At 38.2% G+C, this 23,146-nt stretch overlaps 4 protein-coding genes across 5 annotated transcripts; 2 read left to right on the top strand and 2 right to left on the bottom strand.

The window, feature by feature from the left end:
* Positions 1-150: 150 nt before the first annotated feature.
* Positions 151-6,780, bottom strand: LOC140782700 (probable methyltransferase PMT11). Its single transcript, XM_073129419.1, has 9 exons — positions 5,957-6,780; positions 5,083-5,232; positions 4,695-4,965; positions 4,226-4,336; positions 3,133-3,292; positions 2,196-2,453; positions 1,574-1,696; positions 863-940; positions 151-678 (listed from the first exon to the last, which is right to left on the bottom strand). Exons 1-9 carry the CDS (start codon positions 6,599-6,601, stop codon positions 465-467), a joined length of 2,010 nt encoding a protein of 669 aa, XP_072985520.1. The 5' UTR covers positions 6,602-6,780; the 3' UTR covers positions 151-464.
* Positions 6,781-6,942: 162 nt separating this feature from the next.
* Positions 6,943-11,454, top strand: LOC140782900 (probable pectin methylesterase CGR2). Of its 2 annotated transcripts, none has more exons than XM_073129764.1 (7): positions 6,943-7,380; positions 7,486-7,625; positions 7,718-7,757; positions 7,846-7,884; positions 8,241-8,612; positions 10,003-10,058; positions 11,137-11,454. In XM_073129764.1, exons 2-7 carry the CDS (start codon positions 7,503-7,505, stop codon positions 11,278-11,280), a joined length of 774 nt encoding a protein of 257 aa, XP_072985865.1. In that variant the 5' UTR covers positions 6,943-7,380; positions 7,486-7,502; the 3' UTR covers positions 11,281-11,454. The 2 variants fall into 2 exon arrangements, with proteins under 2 accessions (XP_072985865.1, XP_072985866.1); XM_073129765.1 differs by having other exon boundaries at positions 7,078-7,380; positions 7,493-7,625.
* A 3,851-nt stretch (positions 11,455-15,305) lies between these two features.
* On the top strand, positions 15,306-19,112 carry LOC140781536 (probable mannose-1-phosphate guanylyltransferase 1). Its single transcript, XM_073127547.1, has 5 exons — positions 15,306-15,466; positions 16,943-17,073; positions 17,591-17,653; positions 17,758-17,997; positions 18,071-19,112. The coding sequence occupies exons 2-5, from the start codon at positions 16,963-16,965 to the stop codon at positions 18,740-18,742; spliced, it is 1,086 nt and encodes a 361-aa protein (XP_072983648.1). The 5' UTR covers positions 15,306-15,466; positions 16,943-16,962; the 3' UTR covers positions 18,743-19,112.
* Positions 19,113-19,826: 714 nt separating this feature from the next.
* LOC140781537 (CASP-like protein 5B3) lies at positions 19,827-22,479 on the bottom strand. The gene is made up of 3 exons (XM_073127548.1): positions 22,041-22,479; positions 21,276-21,408; positions 19,827-20,100 (listed from the first exon to the last, which is right to left on the bottom strand). Exons 1-3 carry the CDS (start codon positions 22,169-22,171, stop codon positions 19,900-19,902), a joined length of 465 nt encoding a protein of 154 aa, XP_072983649.1. The 5' UTR covers positions 22,172-22,479; the 3' UTR covers positions 19,827-19,899.
* Positions 22,480-23,146: the final 667 nt, after the last annotated feature.

Genomic DNA, 23,146 nt, shown 5'->3' with positions numbered 1-23,146 from the left:
TTCAAAAGACTCGTATGACTATGTCATGTAGTGTTAAAGAGAATGCAACTAAGTCTGGTGGATGAATTATGAACTCAGGGCCAGAGTGTGATCGACTACTGAGTGCTGAGATGGGAGGAGGACATCAGCTTCACATGCATATGCTTACTGTGCAGCATAAATTTAGATCTCGTTCACTCACAAGGTGTTATTTTGAACGAGGTTATTCCAGGGATCTAAGAACTATAAACCAGACAAGAAAATATCCGTGCTCAGGTTACAAGATTAATAACATGAATCGCGGTGTTACATTACTCAACAATTAGCAAGCTGTTGACAGTAGACATGTAACGAGCAATTCTATCCACCTCCCTCAACGCCAGGTTTGACACACCATAATGAAGTGTTGAGACCAATGATCCAGAGGTACGCCTGTGCACCGCCACCTTCAGTCTATTCTCAGTGAAGATGACAAGAAAACTGCATCAGTTGTAGGAACGGGGCATTGGTTTCTGGCACATCAGTATCTTTCTGCTAGCATATGGGCCATCAGCCGTATCACGCAGATCAATTCTCCAACCGATTGCCCTTGTGATGTCCTGAATCTCATCCATGATAAATTTTGAGTCACGAATATAAGCCAGCCCACCCGGCCTTAGCATACGATCCATCTCAAGCAAGATCCCTGTGATATTGCACCTGCCAGTATAAGAGATAAGAAAAAGGATGAAATTTAGCATCGCAAGAGCTGCACTCTGATCTAGTCATCTTCTCACAGGAAGTCATTTGTACTGAACTTCTCTAACAGATGACATAGTTGACCAAACTGTATCATAATTAGATTCATTCATCAAATTAGCCAGCTTGATGCAGGTGATAATACCTTTTCCGCTCCTTGGAGAAGAGGCCAAATGCATGCAGAAGATCATACGTCCTAGGATAGGTATCAAATGGTTCACACCTGAAAAAAAAAAAAAGTATTCCAGGACAGGCTTTTGATGCTTTCAATATCATTTATCTAATTTACCAACAAAAACTCCAATAGAAAGGAAGACAAAATGATAAATTTCTGAAAAATATAGAACTTCAGATTATAGTAGATAAGCTCTTTGAATTACAGAGTACAGACTCCCTTTCTGTTCTATACATATTGAAGTATAGGTTCCACAACATGAAAATGTATGTCTCCTAATACAAAACGGTAATGGAATTAAAGCAACGGTCATCACTGAAGTGTTCTTTTGTTGCTCTTTGACTTTTGCCTTAATTTCAAACAAAAAACAATGGCTGTCATACAGGTTACTAGATAAGCATAGTGTATGTTGATACTAAAACTGACTGCATGGAAGTTTACTATAGCCTAGTGTCGTAGTAACTGAGAAATCAAACAGATGCAAATTCTCAGGGAAGAAATTGCTTGCATGCCAACTGAGATAAAAAAGATACAATAAACCAAGAAAAACACTGAAAGGGGCTGTATAGCAATAAATATAGGAACTCCATTGCCAAATAACACTTCCGTGGCCATTAAGAACCAATTGAATTTTCTAAAATTTGACACTCAGAAGCTTATATATGGGCCAAGATAACATACCAGTCATGGTTCACACCAATAAGTCCACGATCATATATAACGGGTAATGTGTTGGGTCCAGTGGTTGGGACAACATTCATCACCCAACAATCAATTTTTTGACTGATTAATGCAGCTGCAAACCTGCCCCAAGAGAAAACGAACAAGGGTTCAGAATAAAGGACCATACAAAATAATGTCAATCTATGAGAGCTAAAGCAAAGAATGTTGTCTAAAAGAAATATATAACTATTACAGTGCCCATCTTTCCTTTGTCTAGTCATTATTTCAGCATAACAGCATAGCCTAATTAACCACAGAAGAGATCAATATAAGCAGTTCCCTTTATGTGGTCACATATCATTTGTTATCTAATCATTTCAACTCACTTATTTTACTTTCCTTTTCAAGCACAATGCAGAACTGAAGTTCCTTGAATAGAATATATCAAACATCTTTCAATATCGATAGAATTTTGTTAATTGATTTACTATATTTCTAGATTTCTAGTGTTTATTTGTTTCTTTTGTGCATCAATCTCAGTGTTGATGTTTACAGCATTCCGGCAAAGTAGCCACAGACATTACTGAGAACCATACTAACTCCTCAAGTTTTGAAAGAAAATACTAGGAGAAAAACATACCCTCCAAATCCAGCTCTCATATCCATTACATTTCGCATATTCATTTCTTTCCAATGAAAAATACGGATATAACCATCAATAATGTCATTCCAGTACTTTGATTCTGCCTTGAAGAGTTCGTTCTTTGCTATATAAGCATCCATCTCAACTTCTTGGAGTCTTTTTGGTGGCTCATACAGGCGAGCAGGCCATTCTGTAATATTTGCTCCATACCCATTCTCAGGAAGTCGGCTGATGCATGCTCTTAGGTTAGTGTACCTGTAGATATGACAAAACTAATAACAGATCTAGCAAAAGAAATAGAGAAATATAAGAAGAAAAAATAGTGTCTGCGGAGAGCACAATGCACATACTTATTACATACAAACATTTTCAGCAAAAACTACAGGAGCCACAACTCCAAGAAAAAGGTATCATCAAATTCCCATTGATGGAAATTTGGTAAAGATAAAGAACGGTGCTACATTTGGAGGCTTTTAAGACTTTTTTTCATAAAACTAATTGTATTGCATGAATTAGATCATTGAAAAGAGAAGGGAATATTTGTTGATCTATCCTCTTTCTAAATGGAGAACTCTAAGAAGTGCAAGGGAGAGGGATCAATATCCTGAAAATTGCCAGCCATTTAATTATTTGTTTATTGTAACATAGTGGAGAATAATATAATTCTCACAGGTAATCCGAACTTTTGCAACAGATTATAACTAGAAGACCCAAAACCATGAAATGTCACATTGAAATGATAAGCTTCACAAAGGAGCTCAAGAACTTTGAGACATAAATGAATGAACAAGAGCCAAAAGTAAAATCAACAGATACTCAATTGCTTTTACACTATTTTATCAATATAAGAGCATTTATTTCACAATTTGGGGTTATTATCATGTACTTTATATTGCGCAATAGTTGACAGTTGACAGAGAGGTCTCAAAGATACCAGGCATTATTTGGATCATCCTCTGCATCACACAGTGGAGGTTGGGCTCCAGAATCACGACTGGTATAGCATGAGTTATTTGAAGGTTTCCGCCATATGGCAACATATCCTTCCTTCTTCACAAGTTCCCAACAGATATGAGCGGTAAGGTCTTCCATCTCTATATGAATCATATATGTCAGCCAGAAATAGATTTGTTTGAAGACCTTTATGATGAATGACATGCGACAGGGAGCTAAAGCAGAAAACGAGCATTACTTAAGGGAGTAAAGGTAAAAAAGAAATAGTTGAGTTTACATAAAAAGGGAAAAAAAAAGGACTACAAATTAAGAAGAAAGAGAGGCAACTCTTCCAACATTAATAGACCTATTTCTATGATAAACTCATAGCTCATTTCCGAGGGAAAAACCTGTGACGTCAATCTATGTTCTAGCTAAAGGACATTCAAGGAGAAAATTGAGTACCATTTGAGATGAACTGTGTGAATAAGAGAACAAAGCCGAAGCAGAAATATAATTTGTTGAGATGGTGGACTGAGGGGGCAGGTTAACATAGAGATAAAGGGAAATATAGGGAGGACACTAAAGGGGTTAAAAGATGCAATCAGTGGAGCATTAAAATGAGATGGAAGCAAGTAGAAATTAAGAAGACAGGAAACAAAAACTAGGGGAGCAAAGGTTGTTTTATAATTCAAAGAGCTTGGGAGGCTTATACATTTTACCACGATGTCAATAAAGTTTGGAAATGCCAATTAACTGAATGCTATGTTTGAGAGATTGAAACCTCCAATGAGAACTAAATTCTTATGCTTAATAGTATCACTAATTATACTTTCTTAGAGAAAACCTGAATGTAAGAATAGCACTTCCAAAATTACATAAATTTTGCAAATTCTAGGTCGGCTATACATGAACAGTCAAATAACAACCAGAAAAGAGTTGCAGCTTAAGTCTCTCTCTGCTACACATAGAAGTGGTATATCATATATGTTATTATACAATTAGTTTCAAATTTTCAATCAGTATGACTTTGATAGCTAACAAACATAGATAAGCAAAAGACTTCTCAAACGCAGCTTGCAGTCACAAAGTACCTTTCCATGCCTCCTGTTGGCTGTCTTCATGTTTATAAACAGGTTGGGCTGCCCAAACAAAATATCCTCCAGCTCTAAGCAATCTGTTGACCTCAAGAAGCAAAATTCCATCTTCACCACAAATGCAAATATATCAGTAAGTTCCAAGAGAGCAGTATTAGGCTAACTATCTTTTGTATCATACCATTCACAAGTCAAGATAAAAGTATGCTATCTATAAAAGTAATGTTCATCAACTCAAAAATTGAAACATTTGAGAAAGTCTCAGAAATATAAAAGGTTGGACAAAGTACTCAATACACAAGAAACCAAGAACAATAACATTTTATTTCCAGTGCAAATAAGCTAAATATTTTCTTTAAGAGTAATAACAGAGTCTAAAAGATGTTAGGCACCACTTATCTCTGGACTTAACAAACACTTGTAAGTATTCAGAAATTGTTCATTTCTCAAAGAGAGAGTATCATACCATCACGAGTCCAATTTATTCGGCATCTTGAACAATGAATTAGGTCAAATGCCTGGCTTGGGTATAACAAGCGATGTGTTGCAAAAGCAGCTACCATAGCAGGCACACCACGCTCAAGAGCAAATTGAATCTGATTCTCATGGACATCTTTCGGAGCTATTGACAAGGTGATAACATTTCGTGAAAGTAGAAAGGCTCCAAAACTCGCTACTCCACATCCAACATCCAGGGCAACTCTTGTATGGTTACCAAAAGAAATCTCTGGGACCATCTACATATAAGTTGAGGATTAAAATCTGATGCCGTTAATAATAAATCATGAGAGTGAGGCAGCATTGGAAATTTAGGAAGTAAGAAACCTTCAATATCTTATCTCAAAGAGGAAAACCTTAGAAATCTGGTCCAAATACTGATCTGCTCCATGTATGAACTGGGTTCCACCACCAGGAAATTTGAACTTATCTTTATCCCTTGATATCCAATTTTGACCCCCTTTATCTTCAACCAAGCGGGTGTGTGGTACATTGTTAAACCATACCTGTCGTAACACAAAACATAAGAATGTCAAAGTCCTTATATCCTCAGTCCAATTATAAGATCAACCTGAGAGCTCAATTTCGACTGTATGAAAGCAATTAAAGGTATTGCTCACTTGTAAATCCTAAGTTAGGAAAGTCAGCTAGCTAGTGTATATATTGCCAGAATCTCCATTGTCATCGTTATCCCCCCAGACTTTCCATCAGTGATGTGAGGTTAACTGTGAAGCACAGATCGCAGTTGAGAAAGCTACTAGTATGGAGGAAATAAGAATAGTATATCCTTGATATAAATGGTTTCCTATGGAAAACTCTTAGCGGTTCCTTGCATAAATTCTCATGAGGCCACCAAAATTATAATATAAGCAACGAGCATTTAGCAGATATCTTGGAACTGTGGGAATGATCTATTTAGCAATCTCTTTTCCTTCTCATATTACTTTCTTCCCCTAGCTCTTGTCCCAAGTATTTGCAACTATTGGAAATTACTTAGTATGTCAATAAGGACTGCCTCTTCCACCCCAGTGATCCCGGACTGAAGACATACAATCAAGCATCTAAACCAATCATAAGTTAGTCCTAATTCCTGAAAACCTCATTTTTTTTGTCCCTATTCTGCCAAATGACTTCCTCAACTTGAGAATATAACGTATCAGACTATAATTCTCACGTTCGAGAAATGATAGAATATCACATCATACAAACAAAAGAAAACAGATCAAGTACCTCGTCTCTGCTTCCGGGCCAGGGAATCGGCTTCCTGTATCCCGTCGGCGCTGGAACCAAACAATTCAACCCTTTGCCCTCCCCAGGACAATGCCGCTCGAACCTCTCACCTCTCTCGGTCGAGTTCAGCTTCGTGATTTCCTCCACGTTATCCAAGCAAGGAATGTACTCCCTCATCTCCTCTCCACAGAGCTCAAACTTCCCAACTCTCACCCTCACCTTCTCCTCCACATCTCCGCTCTCCCTGTTTGTCTCGTTCCCGTCTTCCTCCTCGCCCCAACCCGCGTCGAGATCCGCGTCGAAATCGAAGTCCGCCCTCATCGTCCCGTTCTCGTCCACGATCCCGACCCTCTCCGCCGGCGAGGGCGGCGGCGAAGGAGGAGGAGGAATTGGTGGAGGTGAGTCGGGAGGCGGTGAGGAATCGGCGAGGAATTGGGATATGTTGTTGGGGGAGAGGCCGGCATTGGGGGAGATGGCGACGGAGGGCGAAGTAGCGGGGGCAGAGAAGAAGACGAGCGGGGAGGAGTCATCTGACCAGTGCCTGCCGAGGTAGAAGGAGGCGAGCGAGGCGAGGGCGAGGACGGAGGCACGGACGAGGAATCGGGAGGTGAAGAGCTCGGCGCCGCAGCTGGGGACGGCTTTCATGGTGATATCGCTTGGGGAAGTAAGAACAGAGCAAATGGGCAAGGACGCAGACGACCACCGCAACGCGATCCGAGTTTTTGACGTCGAGTATTATACTAGTCTCAACGGACCATGGATTTAAGGTAAGGGAATCGGCGTGCAAGCCACGGAGACGTGAAGCTGGTACGAGTCCCGATCTCGGATCTGGAGAGCCAAGAGATTGCTTATAGTAGAAACTACATGGGATGGGACCCAACTTTGGACTAAATTTTTGAGCTCAAAGTAGGATATGGATTTGGCCCATAAAGAGGAATGCATTATTAATATATATATATATATATAAAAGACCAGGTTATGCCTTTGCCCTTTGGGTCGAAAACATCATCAAACACTACCTTTGTATCGAATATTCTAAAATTTAGTACTTAGAAATGTAACAAAAGTTTGTTAAGTTTATATACATTGTTGTTATACAGAACATCGGCATCCTAATCACAACATTTCGCGCGAATTGATATCTTATCCCCCTGGAACTCATTCCAGGTAAAGCGCACTAATCTTCTACCGAAAAAATTTAAACAGAAAGGATTGGAGAGATTACAACTTTCCGATCAAGATCGTACGGTCGCGAAAGCCGGAAAGGAGCTGCAAACAAACTCATCTTTAATTGATTCATGTACCGCTTAAACGGATAAGCGTGGGATTAACGTAGTGCCATCTCTCGCTCGCTCTCGTCGCGTAGAGTTAAGAACAGAGGAACCGGCTCAGATCCGGGACGAAGCGCCTCAGATCTTATACAGGTAATCTTTTATCCGGTTCCCAGCTCTGTGTTGGATTTAGGTTATTTAGCCCAAATATTTCTACCCCATTTTAGCTTCATTTCGTGAAATTTTTGATCTAATTAGTTTGAAGGTGGAAGAGCATGGCGAGAAGAGCAGTGAACCCTAATCGGCGGTCGGTCGACAGAGATAGTACCCCGCTTGTCGCTTCACTGCATCAGAAGACACGATCGTCGCCCTTGCTATCGCTCGGTTTGGTTCTTTTGGTAGGTTTCAGCTTCTTGACTCCATCGTCATTTGTGCTTCTTAGTTTTATACAAGTGTGTGTCGTTATGTTGTTCTTGTTTGGAAATTTCAGGGTGCTTTTCTTCTCATTGGTTACTCGTATAGTGGTTCAGGTCAGTGCATTATTACCAACCGTTTAAAAGACAATGTTAGATTAAAGGTAGCTTTTCTTTTAAGCTTTTATGGTATTTTGATGATCAGGTGGATTTCGTGATAGAGAAGCTATCAGCAAGGGTGAAGGTAGGCATCTGTGCCTTTTCCGGTACCATCTTGGCCGACATACAATTTATTGCTAAGTTTTTAGGTCTGCAATATTTGATAATATGAAATTGCCTATGTTAGTCTTGCGTGCTTATCCGAGCTTGTTGCTCTTTGAACTATCCCCGTTAGCTATCATGAATCTCTCCTTTTAGCGCTCTAGCAGTGGTAACTGTTTTTTGTCGAATACTTTTTGTATGCATTTCTATGAAATATGATCAATGTATTAGTGGCACATAGTATGTAGTAATAAGTTGCTTTTATTATGTAATTCAACCAGTGATTTATATAAAAAAAATTTTTCTTTCCAAATTTTTGGTATGGTTTTCTCATTGCAGGTGCTTCTTGCACATTAGAAGTTCAACGAACTATACCTATTCTAAAGAAAGCTTATGGGGACAACATGAAAAAAGTTCTTCATGTAGGACCTGATACATGCACAGTGGTTTCTACATTATTAAAGGAGGATGACATAGAAGCCTGGGGCATTGAGCCTTATGATCTGGATGATGTTGATAGTAGCTGCAAGAGACTTGTGCGTAAAGGCTTTGTGCGTTTAGCTGATATTAAGTTTGCTTTACCATACAGGCCAAAATCTTTTAACCTTGTCATAGTCTCAGATGCTTTGGATTATTTATCCCCTAAATACCTTAACAAAACCCTTCCAGATCTGGCAAGGCTATCCGCAGATGGTCTTGTTATATTTTCAGGTATGTTTATAATTCACTGCTTTATACCATTAATGATTATAATAGTTCCAATGTCAGTCCACAGCCGAGGTGTCATGCTGGATGACATTTTATGTGTATGTCTTCACTATAGAGCTGATATGAGTAAAGTCGAGCTGGATATTGTTAGGAAATATTTAGCAACAATGTGCAACCTGTCAGTAGGATCTAAAAAGTCTTAATAGGTTGAAAATGATATCATTTTTATTATATGTGCTCAATAAGATGTTACTATTCAAATCTCAGATTTATTTGTTTGTTAAGCTTGAGAAGAATATGCATAAGGCCATGTATCTTATATAGAGTCATGCTTTTCCTCACATTATATGGACTTATGGTGAGTTTACTCATGTTCTAATCCCCATCAGGAGTGAGGACAACTGACTTGTACAATGATATACTATATTTGTGGACAAACTAATTAGCTATGCTCGTGACCTGCATACATGAATACTTGCATCCTCTTGTAGGAGGATTGTTTCAGAGGGTTCTTATAATTAAGACACATTGTTGGAAGAATGACTGCTTAGAATTTAGGTCTTATGTAAAGGTTCATTTTGATTTTCATATTCATAGTATAACTTATTGTTCATGCATATAATCCCAGTTATTATTCTCATTCTTATGCATATGTACTCTACTTTGGTTTCATTTTTGTGTACCATGCAATGTATGCATGTTCTTTTACCGTTTTTCATGTTTGACTCCTTTCACCAATCCTTCTACACTAAGCTATTGAGGATGGATGAGTGATATCCCATGAGATTTATGCACCTCTTCCATTTCTCTTACCCCATCACACCCATCAATTGTTCAATATGAGAGAATTAAGGCTTTAAATGTAAAAGACAGTCTACCAGTAGGCTCTGCTTTCTGTGCTTAAAATTTTCACGGCAGCTCTTTTAAGCTTTCAGCATTAGAATCCATGTGTTCTCTCTTGAAACATTTATGCAAATTCCAACAATTTGTGAATTCAAGAATTCATAAGGGCATCTATCTTCTGGGTTTGTAAAAAAAAATTATGTTGTAAAAGATTAATTTGTTTAGTTGTTTTATTAATAAATGAATTCTTTTAGTTGCTAATGTTTAGAAGAATAATAAGCACCATACTACCTCATGTTAGTGTTCTTACTATGTATGAAATATCTTAAGTTTGTTATGGATTTAAAAGCTTGTTTTTGTTACATCTCCAACACTTCAGTATTCAAAGTTTCAAACTCTAGTTGGTGCTTTTCTTCGAGTCCATGGAGATATATTTATTGTAGAACATGACATCCTTAATTACTGTTCATGAGATACAACTTGATCCTAATTTCTAGTTAGTTGAGGATGTAATGTATGGTATGATGCTCAATAAGAACTATTTTGCCAGGTTATCCAGGTCAGCAAAGAGCCAAGCTTTCTGAGCTATCAAAATTTGGAAGGCCGGTATGGCTTGCAGCTAAAATATCTATTTTTTCCGCTATTTATCTTAGGATGTACTATTGAAAACTTGATGTTATCTTTTTATAATCCAGCCTCTAGTTACTTCAATGATTATCTTATCAGAAGCATCTGTATGTCAACATATCTTCAATTGTTGTCCTTTTCACATGATTTTGGACTTGTTTTTTTTACTTTTATGCTTTTATCATCTTTGTCTGGTTTCCTTTGAATCTTCTTTCATATGAATGCACATTCATCTTCTACTAGTATGTCACTAGGTTGAACATGTCAACTTCTGTTTCATGACATGCTATTCAAAATCCTATTTTGGTTTTAGCGACGTCTTTGTATATGTTGGATACCTTGTGCCACTTTAACGATATCATCAGTTCAGCACAGTAGGACTATAGTCAAATCATATTATGATATGCAGGCTTCCTGATGAGGTTCCTGCCAAGGGGGGTGTCATGATATACACAAATTTATCCCTATTTTCAGGGAGACTATTTTGATGATTCAAACCTGTGTTACAAAAGGTGCACAGTAGTGAGTCTTACCATCACACCATGGTGACATCTGCCCTAATTAGTAATAATGTTGATTGTTGTTGGAAAAGTTGTCAATACTTGGCGTCATTCCAGTAATCTTTTTCATCTTTGTCAATTGCCAATCTGCAATAGATTTCAGAGCAAATAGTTAGATAATGACCTTAGTACCAGTATGATTTGATCCTTCTGGATCTTTGATTTGAAGCAATAGTTGTTGCCTTTGTTGCCGTCTCTTAATCTTTCGTTTGTGATATACGATTGTTCTATTTCTCTTTTTTCTTTTGCCTTGTTTGATAGATATAAATAATAGATAATCTTTTTCTGGAAACTTGGCACTATTCTGTATTGTGTTTGTGAGTTCGAATTTACATAATGTGGCAATGAATCTTGATCATTCTGCGTGCAAGCTCTGATGCTGACAATGAGTCAAAGAGCTGTTCATATCATTTTTGGGTTCTAATTTAGCTTAAAATAATAATAACAGAGTTAGTCCTACATCAAATAAAACCTTACATCTTGATGTTTTCTTACAGGCTAAATTACGTAGTTCATCCTGGTGGATACGGTACTTTGTTCAGACTGGTTTGGAAGAGAACGAAGGTGCAGCAAAGAAGTTTGAGCAGGCTGCCGTTAAGAGATCTTACAAACCAAGTTGCCAAATTTTCCACCTTAATTAGTTCGCTAGCATGTCTACCTCTCCTCTGTCATATAGGACAAATCAGAATATGTCACTCCCTTCTTAAATCTATATAAAATGTTATACTACATTTATTGGCCCTTTTGTATAATCGCTACACTTAGCTTATGTTTTCTAGATGTGATCTTATTTAAGTTTCTTTTCTTGCTGTTTCTGTTCCTTTGTGAAATTGGTCAATTAACCATGTATATTTAACCAGGATGAAGAAAACCATCAAAAGCGATTTCCTTAACCAGATTAATATGTGAACCTGAGAAGATACCAATCCAATCATGGTCAATAGAGACAAGGATGATGACTACTACTAACTCTATCCATAACTTGGATTCCAAGTTTTAGTTGACCAGGACATTGATATGATCTAGAAAAGCCCATTGTATTCGCGTCCAATGTCCTAATCATATCCTGCTTCAAATGGTCTCACCTGACAGGCGTTATATCCTAAGAACTCACCTCCCCTAGTCCACCATTTCACAGGCATGGAACTTGTGCACCATATGCATTAATTTTAGTTAAAATCTAAGTACCACTTGATCAAACTCCACGAGTGATATGGATTTGCTTTTTGGAATTGTGTGCTTTGTCTAATCAAAGACGGCACCATGAAATAGACGTGCCAACTTCACCCGCCATTATTAACTAGGGTTAACAGTTGTCTCTCTTATTCAGATTAAAGGAGAGTTGCAATTTATCTATGTCTACTGCGGTTTACCTGAATTCATATTAATACACCACCGAGGCCATAACATCTATATAAATATGCGAAAATATTAAATTTAAATAGATAGTGATGCAAACAACAACTCAATGTTATCACCATTAAATAGAACGCCCCTAATTAGTGGCCTGCCTGAAAGTTTTTTTTGGAATTAAATGAAACATTTTATAGAAGGTCTATGCAATTATGAGCATCACGACGACAGGAATTAGGTGAGAAATTATCAACCGGCTATCCCTTTCGACGTAATAAAATAGATTAAGTTCCTAAATCTTATCACTATTGGACTCTAAACAGGACCGGACCTTCGTGAGTATTTCTTAATTTGATTTGTCACTCATGCATGCTAATTAGAACCTTCACCGAATTAGATCTATGCGTCCAGATATTTTCTTTTTTTATTCTATCAAAGCCCATGGTATTACTCAACCAACAAAGTTCGATAAAAGGATTAGAGTAGTAGATTATGATATCAACCAGAGAAAGCTACAGCTGCTGACTATTTTCCTTTTTTTTCTTTTTCAGATAGAAAGGCTAAGTTGGTGTCTACTTCTCATTCTTAGACCAAATACCTTATTGCCATTTGACGCTGCCCTTTGCTGACCAAATGCATGCTTAGCTTCCCTATTTCTCAGCCCCATTCTTTTTAAACCCCTCTCCCTCCTCCCACTCTTCTCCAATTCAACAAGCCTCTCATCCTTGCCATTGCTCACGTATCTCCCAACTCCCAAGCAACTAATGGAAGGCTTAATTCCGTTTGTTTACAAAGCTATAGTTCACTACGCCAATGGAGATCAAACTCCGCTTGGGAATCCATTGTTCAACGAGTCGCCTTCGGCTTCCTACATGAAGCTAGCTTGTGACTCTGATAGATTCCAGCCTTCCGATATAGACTTCCCTGCTTCTTCCACCCCCACCACCATAAGCCTTCTTCCAATGGAACACAGTCTCCTCGGCGGCGGCACGCTTGAGAGATCACAAAGGTGGTCTCTTTTTGGATTGGAAGCAGAGGCGAAACTTGGCAAGTTGTGAATTATATTTAACTATTGTTTTATTTCTCCTTCTTTCTTTCTTTCTTTCTTTCTTTGAATAAGGTATGGGTCTCCAAAAGGAGCCCTGCTTCTTTGTCTCTAAGAGTATGGGGATAAGTGTCAATCTGTGTAAATAGGAATTGTCTGTTGCTAGCTAAATAATGCTTGTAATAGTAGAGTTTTGAGAAAGATATTCCCTTTTTTTTTTTTTCTTCCTTTCATTATCATCTGCTGCTCTGCAAAATCTTTGGATGGAGAAAGAAGAGTGTTTTTGATCGTGGGTTCCATTTCTTTCCATGGATTTCATTCATCAGAAAAGGTAAAGGAAGCAAATAAAAATAACAAAGAAAGAAGTTTTAGTTGGAGATTATATCTCTCTGACTTGGTCTGGAATATAACTAAAGGCTCAAGCCAGACAGAGATATAATTTAGCTTAAAATAATAACAACAGAGTTAGTCCTACATCAAGGATAAATTCTTATATAGAATAAAAGAACAAGATTAGCACTACCTCTACCAACAAAGAGTATTTATAGATTAGGATGTCCGCCATTGCCAAGCAAACTTACAAAATTCCAACTCACGTTAAAGAATAAAGATAAAGCTTTCAACTCCAGCCCAACCTTAAGAAGCCCATCTATTGGCGGATCTGGGCCAGCCCATTAGGCCTAACAGGCCTGGACGAGCTTAGATTCTATCGCCCAAATTGATTTGAATTCGGTATTCATGCCTCTTTTTTTTTAATCTACAAATTATTTACCAATTTGAATAAAGATCACTATACTTTTTATACTTTTTAAATTATATCACTAAGCAATCATGATCTAGGGAAGTTTAGATTCGGTACAAGGTGCCACAGCCAACCAGAACCGAAGCATGAATTCCTCTGCAACTGCAACTGCAACTGCAACTCATCATTCCGTGGCTTCACACGTCTCGCCTACGAATGGTTCATGATTTGGTTGGGAGCAAAGTTCGATCTATGGAACAGAGAAAAGGGAGTATCCTAAGACCAATCAATATTATATATATATATATATATATGCCAACTAACTACCAAATAAATTATTTCAGCTAGTCTTGGCCTATCTTGATGCCACCACCAGTGAGAAGCAGTCACTTTGACGTTCAATATCCTATAAATTACTAGCAATCACAAGAAATAAATAAGTTAGTTTACAAGTTAGATGGTCAACTTGCAAGCTGTTTCTTGCATGCATGTCATCATAATTTATAATTATTAAGTAAAATCAATAAAAAGGACAGACTAATTCCAGAAAACTATTAAGCTAGACTAAATTATTGTGCATTATAATATAAATGTATAAATACATATAGGTGTGAGAAGAACATTAATTGAGGAATTAGATGTTGCATCACAGCCTCTGGGGCCAAGGCAAGGAGCCAGAGCTCGACTCCAGATCTTGGCATCTAGCTATGCTTCAATGTTAAGTCGCTCTCGAAATGCTTATTGTACTAATTATTTGTCTAATAGCCTCTCCCGTTATATTGGCTGCACGTGACAGACACTAAAATACGTTCATAAATTAAATATTAATCATCGTCATTATCATATATATATATATAGTGATTTTTTCTTGGGATATCAAAGATTCCATTGCTTTAATTTTGAGTTATAATGTTGCAGATTTTAGTTTCTGCAGGATTTGTACGTTTGAATTGATATTGATTGAATAAGATAATCTTGTCGGATCCACGTGGGATGTCGGAGACACGTGACAACCCCTTACCCCTCACATTTTTCTTCTGCACTTAATAATTATACACTAATAAAATAGTTACGCTCTATATATTATGAATAAGATGATAAGGTTATCTAATTGCATTACAAGTTTTTAACTGCCGAAAAGAAATCCTGATAAATATTACAGGTGGCATTGCTGGAAGAAAGAAAAGCCCCAACACTAAGCAGACCGGCTAATTGGACCGGAGAAAGGAACCCCACCCACACAAACATAAAAAGCCATGGCTCCATCCTACGTGGCGTATGACACGTCAACAAGCAGCGGGTATTACCAGCCAGTCCACTTTATCCATCCTCGGGATCCAAGTCGGCCAGCTGAGTCGATGCAATCACATTTATGACGGGAAAAATCATATACACGATTAACAAACTTTTTTATATATTACACCCTCTGACTATTGCTTATTTGCGTTCGTCGTCCTCCGGATCCCATATTTGAGGAGTATATCTGAAAATTCGAAACTGTAAAAGGGCATATATGCAAAACGGTCTGGAATCGGATGATTGAATTGCAGTCTATAAAAGGAGGGAAGGGGATCGGTGAGTCCACGCTGCGACAATTAGAATCGAGCCGTTTGAGTTTTCCTTCTCTCTCGCAGGGGAAGGAGGAGAAGGTGGTGCGCGAAGAGATCGCAGACCTGGTCCTCGGTCGGTAAGAATCTACGGGTCCTAGCATGATCCGATTCTTGTTATTCTTTAGATTTCCCGCCAGATCTCAGCAGATATCGCGGTATTCTTGCGATTTTTCCGATTTCCTTCGACATTTGGAGGAATCTCCGTACTCCGTTGGTGTAACGATGTTTATAATCGGATCTTGAGATGATTGGCGGCAATGCGGGTCGGATCTCTTCTGTTTCCCGCAGGGCTCCTGCATTATTCAATGCTTCGTTAGTTCATCGATGTTTCTGCTCTCCATTTGGGTCTTGGGACTCGTTATAGACATTTCTTCTGATTTTTCGTGTTGATTTTGATGAAATTTCCGAAAAAATTTTGTCTATCATTTGGTATTGAGGAACTTCCCTTTTATTTCCATCGTTTCAGTTCGGATTCAGATGAATTCGATTGAATTATTGGCGTAGAGGGCTAAAGAAGCTACTTTGGGTGGTGTTTCTCTGGATCTTGTGGGATTATGTAGCGTCTTTAGTTTACCTATAACTTAACTCTCTTCATGCAAGGAGTTTTGAGTATTAATATTTTCTTTATTCTCGCTGTTTTCCTGGTTTGGCCTGTGATGAGATCATAATCACAGGAATAGAGACACCATTTAATCCATTTGCTAAAAGTCGTTGACTACAGGAATTTCTTTCAATTGCATGGACTATGTTGATATGTTTGAACAATTAAAGAAGTTTCTTGAGCCATGTAATTTTATGGATGTTAACCATAGCTATAGCTTTGACTTCCATCTTCCCAGTTCTAGCCTCCCTTTTCAGGTGACTATCCAATCAGAAAATTTTGTCTTCGGTCACATTGTTTGTTGCATATCCTGTTCCAGTTGCCGCTAGCTTGAGTGTCAATTGGAACAGAGTATCAAGTTATCAACGGATCATGAGCATCAGAGCATCCCCTGCCGGGTGCACCTATAGAGGATTATTCATACATTCTGTTAAATTGAAAAATGGATGGTTGTACATAATCCTGCTATAAACCAGTTTCTTTGCAATTGTATTATTTGTTAATTAGAACCTCGACAGTTTCATTTCTTTTTTTAATGCATCCAGCCTGTGATTTAGCTGGATATGTAGTCAGTTCCAGCCAGAAATGACGACAGTTCCTCTTCCAATGTGTCAATCTTTACGCTTGCGCTGACACCTGCATGACCTTTTGCATTTCTCTGCTTATCTATTTGACCGCAGATTTCAACTTTCATGGTTTCTCTTGCCTTTGTATGAAACGGACTATCTTTATCACTTCTGTAACGCTCAAAAGTAATTGCTCTATGACACCAGTTGACTTGAAAGTTTTTCTGGGACCTTCTTGAACAAGCTAGCTGTTAATAGCTTGCCACAGGTGTCACGATCAAAATCTACTGAACTGTTTTTCCATGGCAAGGGGATATAAACCTGAATCTGGGACTTCATTCTCAGTGGTTGGTTGTTAGTTTTGATTATTACCATTTGATAAACAGGAGAAGGTAGCCCATCCACCATGAAGGCGCTGATTCTTGTTGGAGGATTTGGCACTCGCCTGCGGCCTTTGACATTGAGTGTCCCTAAGCCCCTTGTTGATTTTGCTAATAAGCCCATGATCTTGCACCAGGTACATGCTTTATCTTACCATCTTGCTATGTAAACTGCTGGTCTTTCACGCATTTAATTCTTTCATTATATATCTATACTTAAGAGTAATATAGTCTGCTGAGTTAGAACAAGATAATAAACACTGCATGCATGTCTTTTTTCCTGGAAAGTACATGATTATTTTGAATCTTTAGCTTTGTCGGGTCAAAATATTCTGACTTGATACATAGCTGGAATTCATTTCAACATCAAGATATGCCATGGTATCTGTCAGCTACCTGGATATTCATGGCCACGTCTTTCCATATGTCACTGCAGATTTTCTGGTAGATGTTTAAGAGGTCGTTATTTGATCACTTACTATGACATACTTCTGTAGATGCATGTTGGTGGACTCTCTACAGACCGCATTATCATGTGTTTGTATACATGTTACTTTCCAATGGAAAGAAGTACAGTTTTACTCTTAGTTGTTTACTTGTGACACTTGAATCAAACTATTTGTAGTTCACCTTGGTTTCTTGGAATTTCATCAGATTGAAGCCCTGAAAGATGTTGGAGTTACAGAAGTTGTCCTAGCTATCAATTATCAACCTGAGGTAAAAGCAAGGAGCACTACTCATCAGTCCTTTCTACATTGTTGGATAATCTTGCAGTTTACTTTCTGCAAACTCTTATTCTGGTCTACTTTCATTTTTTTTAGGTAATGCTTAACTTTCTGAAGGATTTTGAGAGCAAACTTGACATTAAAATCACCTGCTCCCAAGAGACTGAGCCACTAGGAACAGCTGGCCCTTTGGCTCTGGCTAGAGATAAGCTGATAGATGGTTCTGGAGACCCTTTCTTTGTGCTCAACAGTGATGTTATCAGTGAATATCCATTTGCTGAACTTATAAAGTTTCACAAATCCCATGGTGCAGAGGCTACAATTATGGTAACCAAGGTAAGTGAAAATATCGACATCCACTCCTCTAAAAAAAAATGATGATCCGCAAACTGATCGTCTGCCCCCACAGGTAGATGAGCCGTCAAAGTATGGTGTTGTGGTTATGGAAGAGGAAACTGGGAAGGTAGACAGGTTCGTGGAGAAGCCAAAAGTATTTGTGGGCAACAAGATCAATGCTGGCATTTACCTGCTGAATCCATCTGTCCTAGATCGGATTGAACTCCGACCAACCTCAATTGAGAAAGAGGTTTTCCCGCGGATAGCTGCTGATCAAAAGCTCTATGCCATGGTCCTACCAGGATTTTGGATGGATATTGGACAGCCAAGGGACTACATCACAGGCCTGAGGCTCTTTCTTGATTCTCTGCGGAAGAAAGCATCCTACAAATTAGCATCTGGTCCACATATCGTGGGGAATGTTTTGGTGCATGAGAGTGCTGTGGTTGGAGATGGATGTCTGATAGGGCCAGACGTTGCAATAGGACCAGGGTGTGTTGTGGAGTCTGGAGTGAGGCTGTCAAGGTGCACGGTGATGCGTGGAGTCCGGATCAAGAAACATGCCTGCATTTCTAGTAGCATCATTGGTTGGCACTCCACTGTTGGACAGTGGGCACGAGTCGAGAATATGACCATCCTTGGGGAGGACGTGCATGTCTGCGATGAGATTTACAGCAACGGAGGAGTCGTTCTTCCCCACAAAGAAATCAAATCCAGCATCCTGAAACCAGAGATCGTCATGTGAGCCATAAAATCTATGCGGTCTATCGTGTGGAAAGAGTTTCAGCTGCTTATTTCATCTCTCAGTCCTGGATGTTTCAGTTGTGTGCTTATTTTGTTTATTTGCTCTGCAAGTGCAATATCTAGTTTTAGATGTTTCGGTTTCCTATTTTGTTTATTTGCTCTACAAAGTGTAATCACTAAGTTTGGTGCTACCCAGCTTAGCTTATAAGGTAGAGTAGATATGCTTGTAAGTTTGTACTGGAGTCCGTAGATAAAAGTTTGTCAAATGAATGACAAAGGTGCCTATGCTACTCTGTTATAACAGACAGCGGACGCACACCTCCTGCTTCAAATTTTAAGAAGATGGAATTGATTGGCGGAATTATTTGCTATTTGCTCTAATTTTCCTCTGCATTATTTGCTGGACTTCTATCAAATATGTGGCTGCCGAAGGCCAAAAGACCAAGGCATTACAAAGAAGATTTGCAATGATAGGGACTGCCCTGGTAAATCGAGCTCATTGCGAGCCACTGAAGCTCCAATCGCATGCTGTTCTTCGTATATAGTCACTATCAAGGCGAGCTACTCCCATACCCATCCCATTCCACATCTCCTAGTTATTGCAGTTCGCAATCATGCATGGTGGTCCAGGATATGGATAACTCCAACTACGGGTGCATTTACTCTGGTAGTACCTAACTGGCATAATCCAACAGCACAGTTACCTCTTCCTTTCTTCTTTCTTCAAGCTTTTAGTGTAGCTAGAGATTTATACCAATATTTATTTGACATTAAAATGGGCATCGAGAAAGTTTTGGTCGATAGCATATGGTATTAAGTTCAAGTCGTCAATTCCGTTAGGTGATCTGGTGGACTTGATTTATAAGCTATACTAAATTATTATGAGGAATCTATAAGGCAGCCTACAATTTGTAATCCATCATATACTTCTCTATAGTGTGTGAGGATGCTTGAGTTAACTTGGGTTGGGAACTATTCTCGGTTCCAGCTTAACCCTCGTCTGCACTCAGAAAATAACAGTGCGAAGTCATCAGAATTCAGATATCTTGAGAGTTAATAACAAGTGCGGCCCGAGAAAAACAGCATTTTGAACTATTGGGACTCTTTGATGTCTGTCATTGCAGAGAAAAAGTCTTACAAACAGCATATACAGGAGTGTCAAGCGGATGCCAGTAGCCAAAACATTACTAGGGAGGATAAGGCAATTAAGAGCCATGTGACGAAAGCCAATGCAACTGATATCTCATATCTTCCACAAGAGAGTTGAGGAATCTTTCCACAGAAGTGCTCGTCCCTCGAAAATAGAACCATTATGCCTGCTGAAGAGCATGCGGCTGCAAGCGACAGAGTCGCTGTTACCTGGAATATCAGATATGACAGGTTGCTTCAGTGCTATGTATACAAATCCTCCAATATCCACTAGGTTTCGATGAGATCCAATACATAAACAACACAAAGGCGGCAGTTTGGTTAGAGCAAGTGGTGAGGATCTACATGAAGAGACAAGCAGATTTGAGTCGGTTCAAAAGAATATAGATTCTATAAATTGTTGGGGGGACACATGGCAATGGCATTTGGCATGTATTAAACATATTACCTTCTTTTTATATCTCTTTCCAAGAAATCTTTCTGCAACTATTTGAATCAAATTGAACAGCCTTTTCAAATATGAGATAATTGTTTGGCTGTTTGCTTACTTATTCATTTGGAGCTGGAAGTTTGGTGTAGCATCAAAACAAGTACTTTTAGAACAGAAAAGACAGAACAGTAGAACAACAATATCCAACATTGATACATAAATATGATATCATCAATCTCTTGTAAGGATAATATTCATGGTAACAGTTAGACCATAATTACACCTATAGCTGAGATAGCTTCCATAAGTATTGAAACATTGAGAAGGGAAGACAACAAAAAGGCATGGAAACCATAGACTAGTGCAACCTAGAGTAATTCCACTTATCTAAACAATTGCAAGCGGGCAATTCCTATCCTGATCATGCATATGATATGTTATGGTTAATTGTCTAATATGGTAGTGTATCATTAAATTTCAAAATCTTGTGAGCAAGGTCTAAGAACCTAAGTTCAGCTCCTAACTTAAACAAGTAGAGTAAGATCTATGATAAACACACAAACCAGAATGATCGCAAACAATTTGCAGAAGGTTTGCAAGTTTGTGAACTGTGATAACTCCACAGAATTTATACAAAAATATAGCTGATCCCTAGACCAAGTTGACATGCAAAAAGGGAAATGTTTTACAAAATCTCACATAAAAAATGCAAGATAAGATCCAGAAATTAGAACTGAAATGTCATGCCCTCAAAAACTTGTCTCATGGAATTGAGTAGTAGACAATTCCAGCAAGGCTCCTTACACTGAACTAAATGGAGCAAGTAAATAACACCAAACTATTGAACAATTATATATAAGTTCATAAGCTATAGGAATTTTGGCTCAAGCAGGAAATCATCTACTGAACACATATATACATAAGAGTACACAAAGAAGGGATGAAATAATATTACCCAGTCACCGACCACAAACAAGCTTACAAGCACAGGATTGTGCAGATCTCGTTTAATCTTTATAGCATAAACATCTAGACATGCAAGTCCCAGGCTCCACAGTGCTTGTAGTCCCATAGATGCAATCAAGTAGCTGAAGGCAAAAGACATTATCAAAGGTAGATACAGAAACTATATAAAATCTGGACTTATTCTACATATCCAAACAACCACTGGAATTGATAATCTGTAGATTATTATTTTTAATGAATGCCAAACATAAGAAGTATCATATATTGTCTATCTAAAAGATCAGGCAGCGATCTACTTCCTGTCATCTACATTGGTTAAGTTAAACAAAACAGAAATTGTAATAAGACATGCTGAACAGATTGGAATCCCAAAAATGCTCATAATTATCAAATCTTATGCCTGGCAATTCAACCGTAAAAAGGTTTTCCTTTCAAATAAAAACAATCGCACGATGAAGTGTAGGTGCTTGTAGCGTCTATACACCCACTTTGTTAGAATTTTCTCACATAGACTATCTTGGTAATGGACTTCTGACTCCAAGCATTATGCACACAAACAGAAACAAAATGCTTCGAAGACAATAAACAATTGCCCAAAATTCCTTCTTTTGCACTTATTATGCATTAACATTGACAAGTCTCAGTGCATTATTCGTACAACACATTTAAAAATTGTTGGAAAATTTCTTGAAAATATTTCAAGAAGCATTTCTTGAAAATAAATCAACAAGAACGATCGGGATTGGATAGATACCAGAAAGCGGTGTAGTTGGAAAACCCTAACGCCGAGATCATCAACCCGATCGAGGCGGCGGCGCAGGTACACTGCCCCGTCCTCAGCAAAAGGCCGCTCCATGTACCAGGGCTCCCCACCATCACCTTCATCTCTCTCGCTCCTCACGGGCCACTCGAGGTCCGTTTCAGTAGCCCTAAGATCCCCGCAGCCCTAAATCTCTATCTACACAATTCCTCAAAGGCGACGCGCGAATTCCATTAAATTTCTTCTCTTGAATCTTGAATTGGAATGGATGGAAAGATGGATCGAGAAAATTATTCACACCGAGACTGAGAGCACAGTGGATTGTTCGCTTGTTATTAATTCCTCCTTTGGATACCTTGTCATATTCCTCGCCCTCGGGCATCGTTTTTACTTTTTAGGAAGACTACCAAATGGACTTTATTCTGTTCGACTTGTTCTTTTATAATATGCCCCTACTTTTATATATATATATAAAACACTCTTCTCTTTCTCTTTTTTTTTATTAAAAAAATAATAGGTCGTAAAGAGAAAACTTTATAAATACATCATTACTTTACATTAAAAATAAAGTTAAATAGTTTTGAAGATTACAAAGGAAAGAGTGAAAAAGAAATAGAACAGGTAGTAGGATTCTTACTTATAAATTACAGAGGAAAAAAGAGGACTGATGATCTAATCCCTTTGATCAGCTCAAAAATCACGACCCAAATTAGTAGTCAATGGAACCGTTACTTTTAGTTGATGCTGTTAATCATCATACAAGTATAGAGGCATTCATTATTATTATTATTATTATTATTTTATTAATAATCAAAAAAGCTAATTTTTATAATATTATACAATTTAACTAAATCTCACCACAGAGAACTCAAATCCTTGAGAAAATAAACGATACAATGTTCTGGCTTTTTTTTTTTTATATATCACTCTTTATATGGGGATAATTAAAACTTGTAGCTCTTCAATTAAATTATAAACTAAGGCTGATTGATGTTAAAAATAGACTTCTGTACGATTAGATATCTTCCAACAATTCTCGCACTGACTAATATATTTCGGTCGTATATAAATGTTGTTACGATAACGACTCAATATTATTC

This window comes from Typha latifolia, chromosome 2 (assembly GCF_019914945.1).
Source record: "Typha latifolia isolate L0001 chromosome 2, TyphaL0001v2, whole genome shotgun sequence".
NCBI classification, from domain to species: Eukaryota; Viridiplantae; Streptophyta; class Magnoliopsida; order Poales; family Typhaceae; genus Typha; species Typha latifolia.
This window is presented reverse-complemented; position numbering and strand designations above follow the sequence as displayed.

What these genes read in the sequence shown, in the direction of transcription:
- LOC140782700 (XM_073129419.1), bottom strand. Translation starts at nt 6,601, where the DNA reads ATGAAAGCCGTCCCCAGCTGCGGCGCCGAGCTCTTCACCTCCCGATTC. An exon ending in GATGATCCAAATAATGCCTG is followed by an intron (nt 2,454 to 3,132) that starts GTATCTTTGAGA and finishes TCATATCTACAG; the next exon opens with GTACACTAACCTAAGAGCAT. An exon ending in TTCTCCAAGGAGCGGAAAAG is followed by an intron (nt 679 to 862) that starts GTATTATCACCT and finishes TTATACTGGCAG; the next exon opens with GTGCAATATCACAGGGATCT.
- LOC140782900 (XM_073129764.1), top strand. Translation starts at nt 7,503, where the DNA reads ATGGCGAGAAGAGCAGTGAACCCTAATCGGCGGTCGGTCGACAGAGAT. An exon ending in CGCTCGGTTTGGTTCTTTTG is followed by an intron (nt 7,626 to 7,717) that starts GTAGGTTTCAGC and finishes TGGAAATTTCAG; the next exon opens with GGTGCTTTTCTTCTCATTGG. An exon ending in TTACTCGTATAGTGGTTCAG is followed by an intron (nt 7,758 to 7,845) that starts GTCAGTGCATTA and finishes TTTGATGATCAG; the next exon opens with GTGGATTTCGTGATAGAGAA.
- LOC140781537 (XM_073127548.1), bottom strand. Translation starts at nt 22,171, where the DNA reads ATGAAGGTGATGGTGGGGAGCCCTGGTACATGGAGCGGCCTTTTGCTG. An exon ending in TCCAACTACACCGCTTTCTG is followed by an intron (nt 21,409 to 22,040) that starts GTATCTATCCAA and finishes TTTTGCCTTCAG; the next exon opens with CTACTTGATTGCATCTATGG. An exon ending in TGTTTGTGGTCGGTGACTGG is followed by an intron (nt 20,101 to 21,275) that starts GTAATATTATTT and finishes CTGATATTCCAG; the next exon opens with GTAACAGCGACTCTGTCGCT.
- LOC140781536 (XM_073127547.1), top strand. Translation starts at nt 16,963, where the DNA reads ATGAAGGCGCTGATTCTTGTTGGAGGATTTGGCACTCGCCTGCGGCCT. An exon ending in AGCCCATGATCTTGCACCAG is followed by an intron (nt 17,074 to 17,590) that starts GTACATGCTTTA and finishes GAATTTCATCAG; the next exon opens with ATTGAAGCCCTGAAAGATGT. An exon ending in CTATCAATTATCAACCTGAG is followed by an intron (nt 17,654 to 17,757) that starts GTAAAAGCAAGG and finishes CATTTTTTTTAG; the next exon opens with GTAATGCTTAACTTTCTGAA.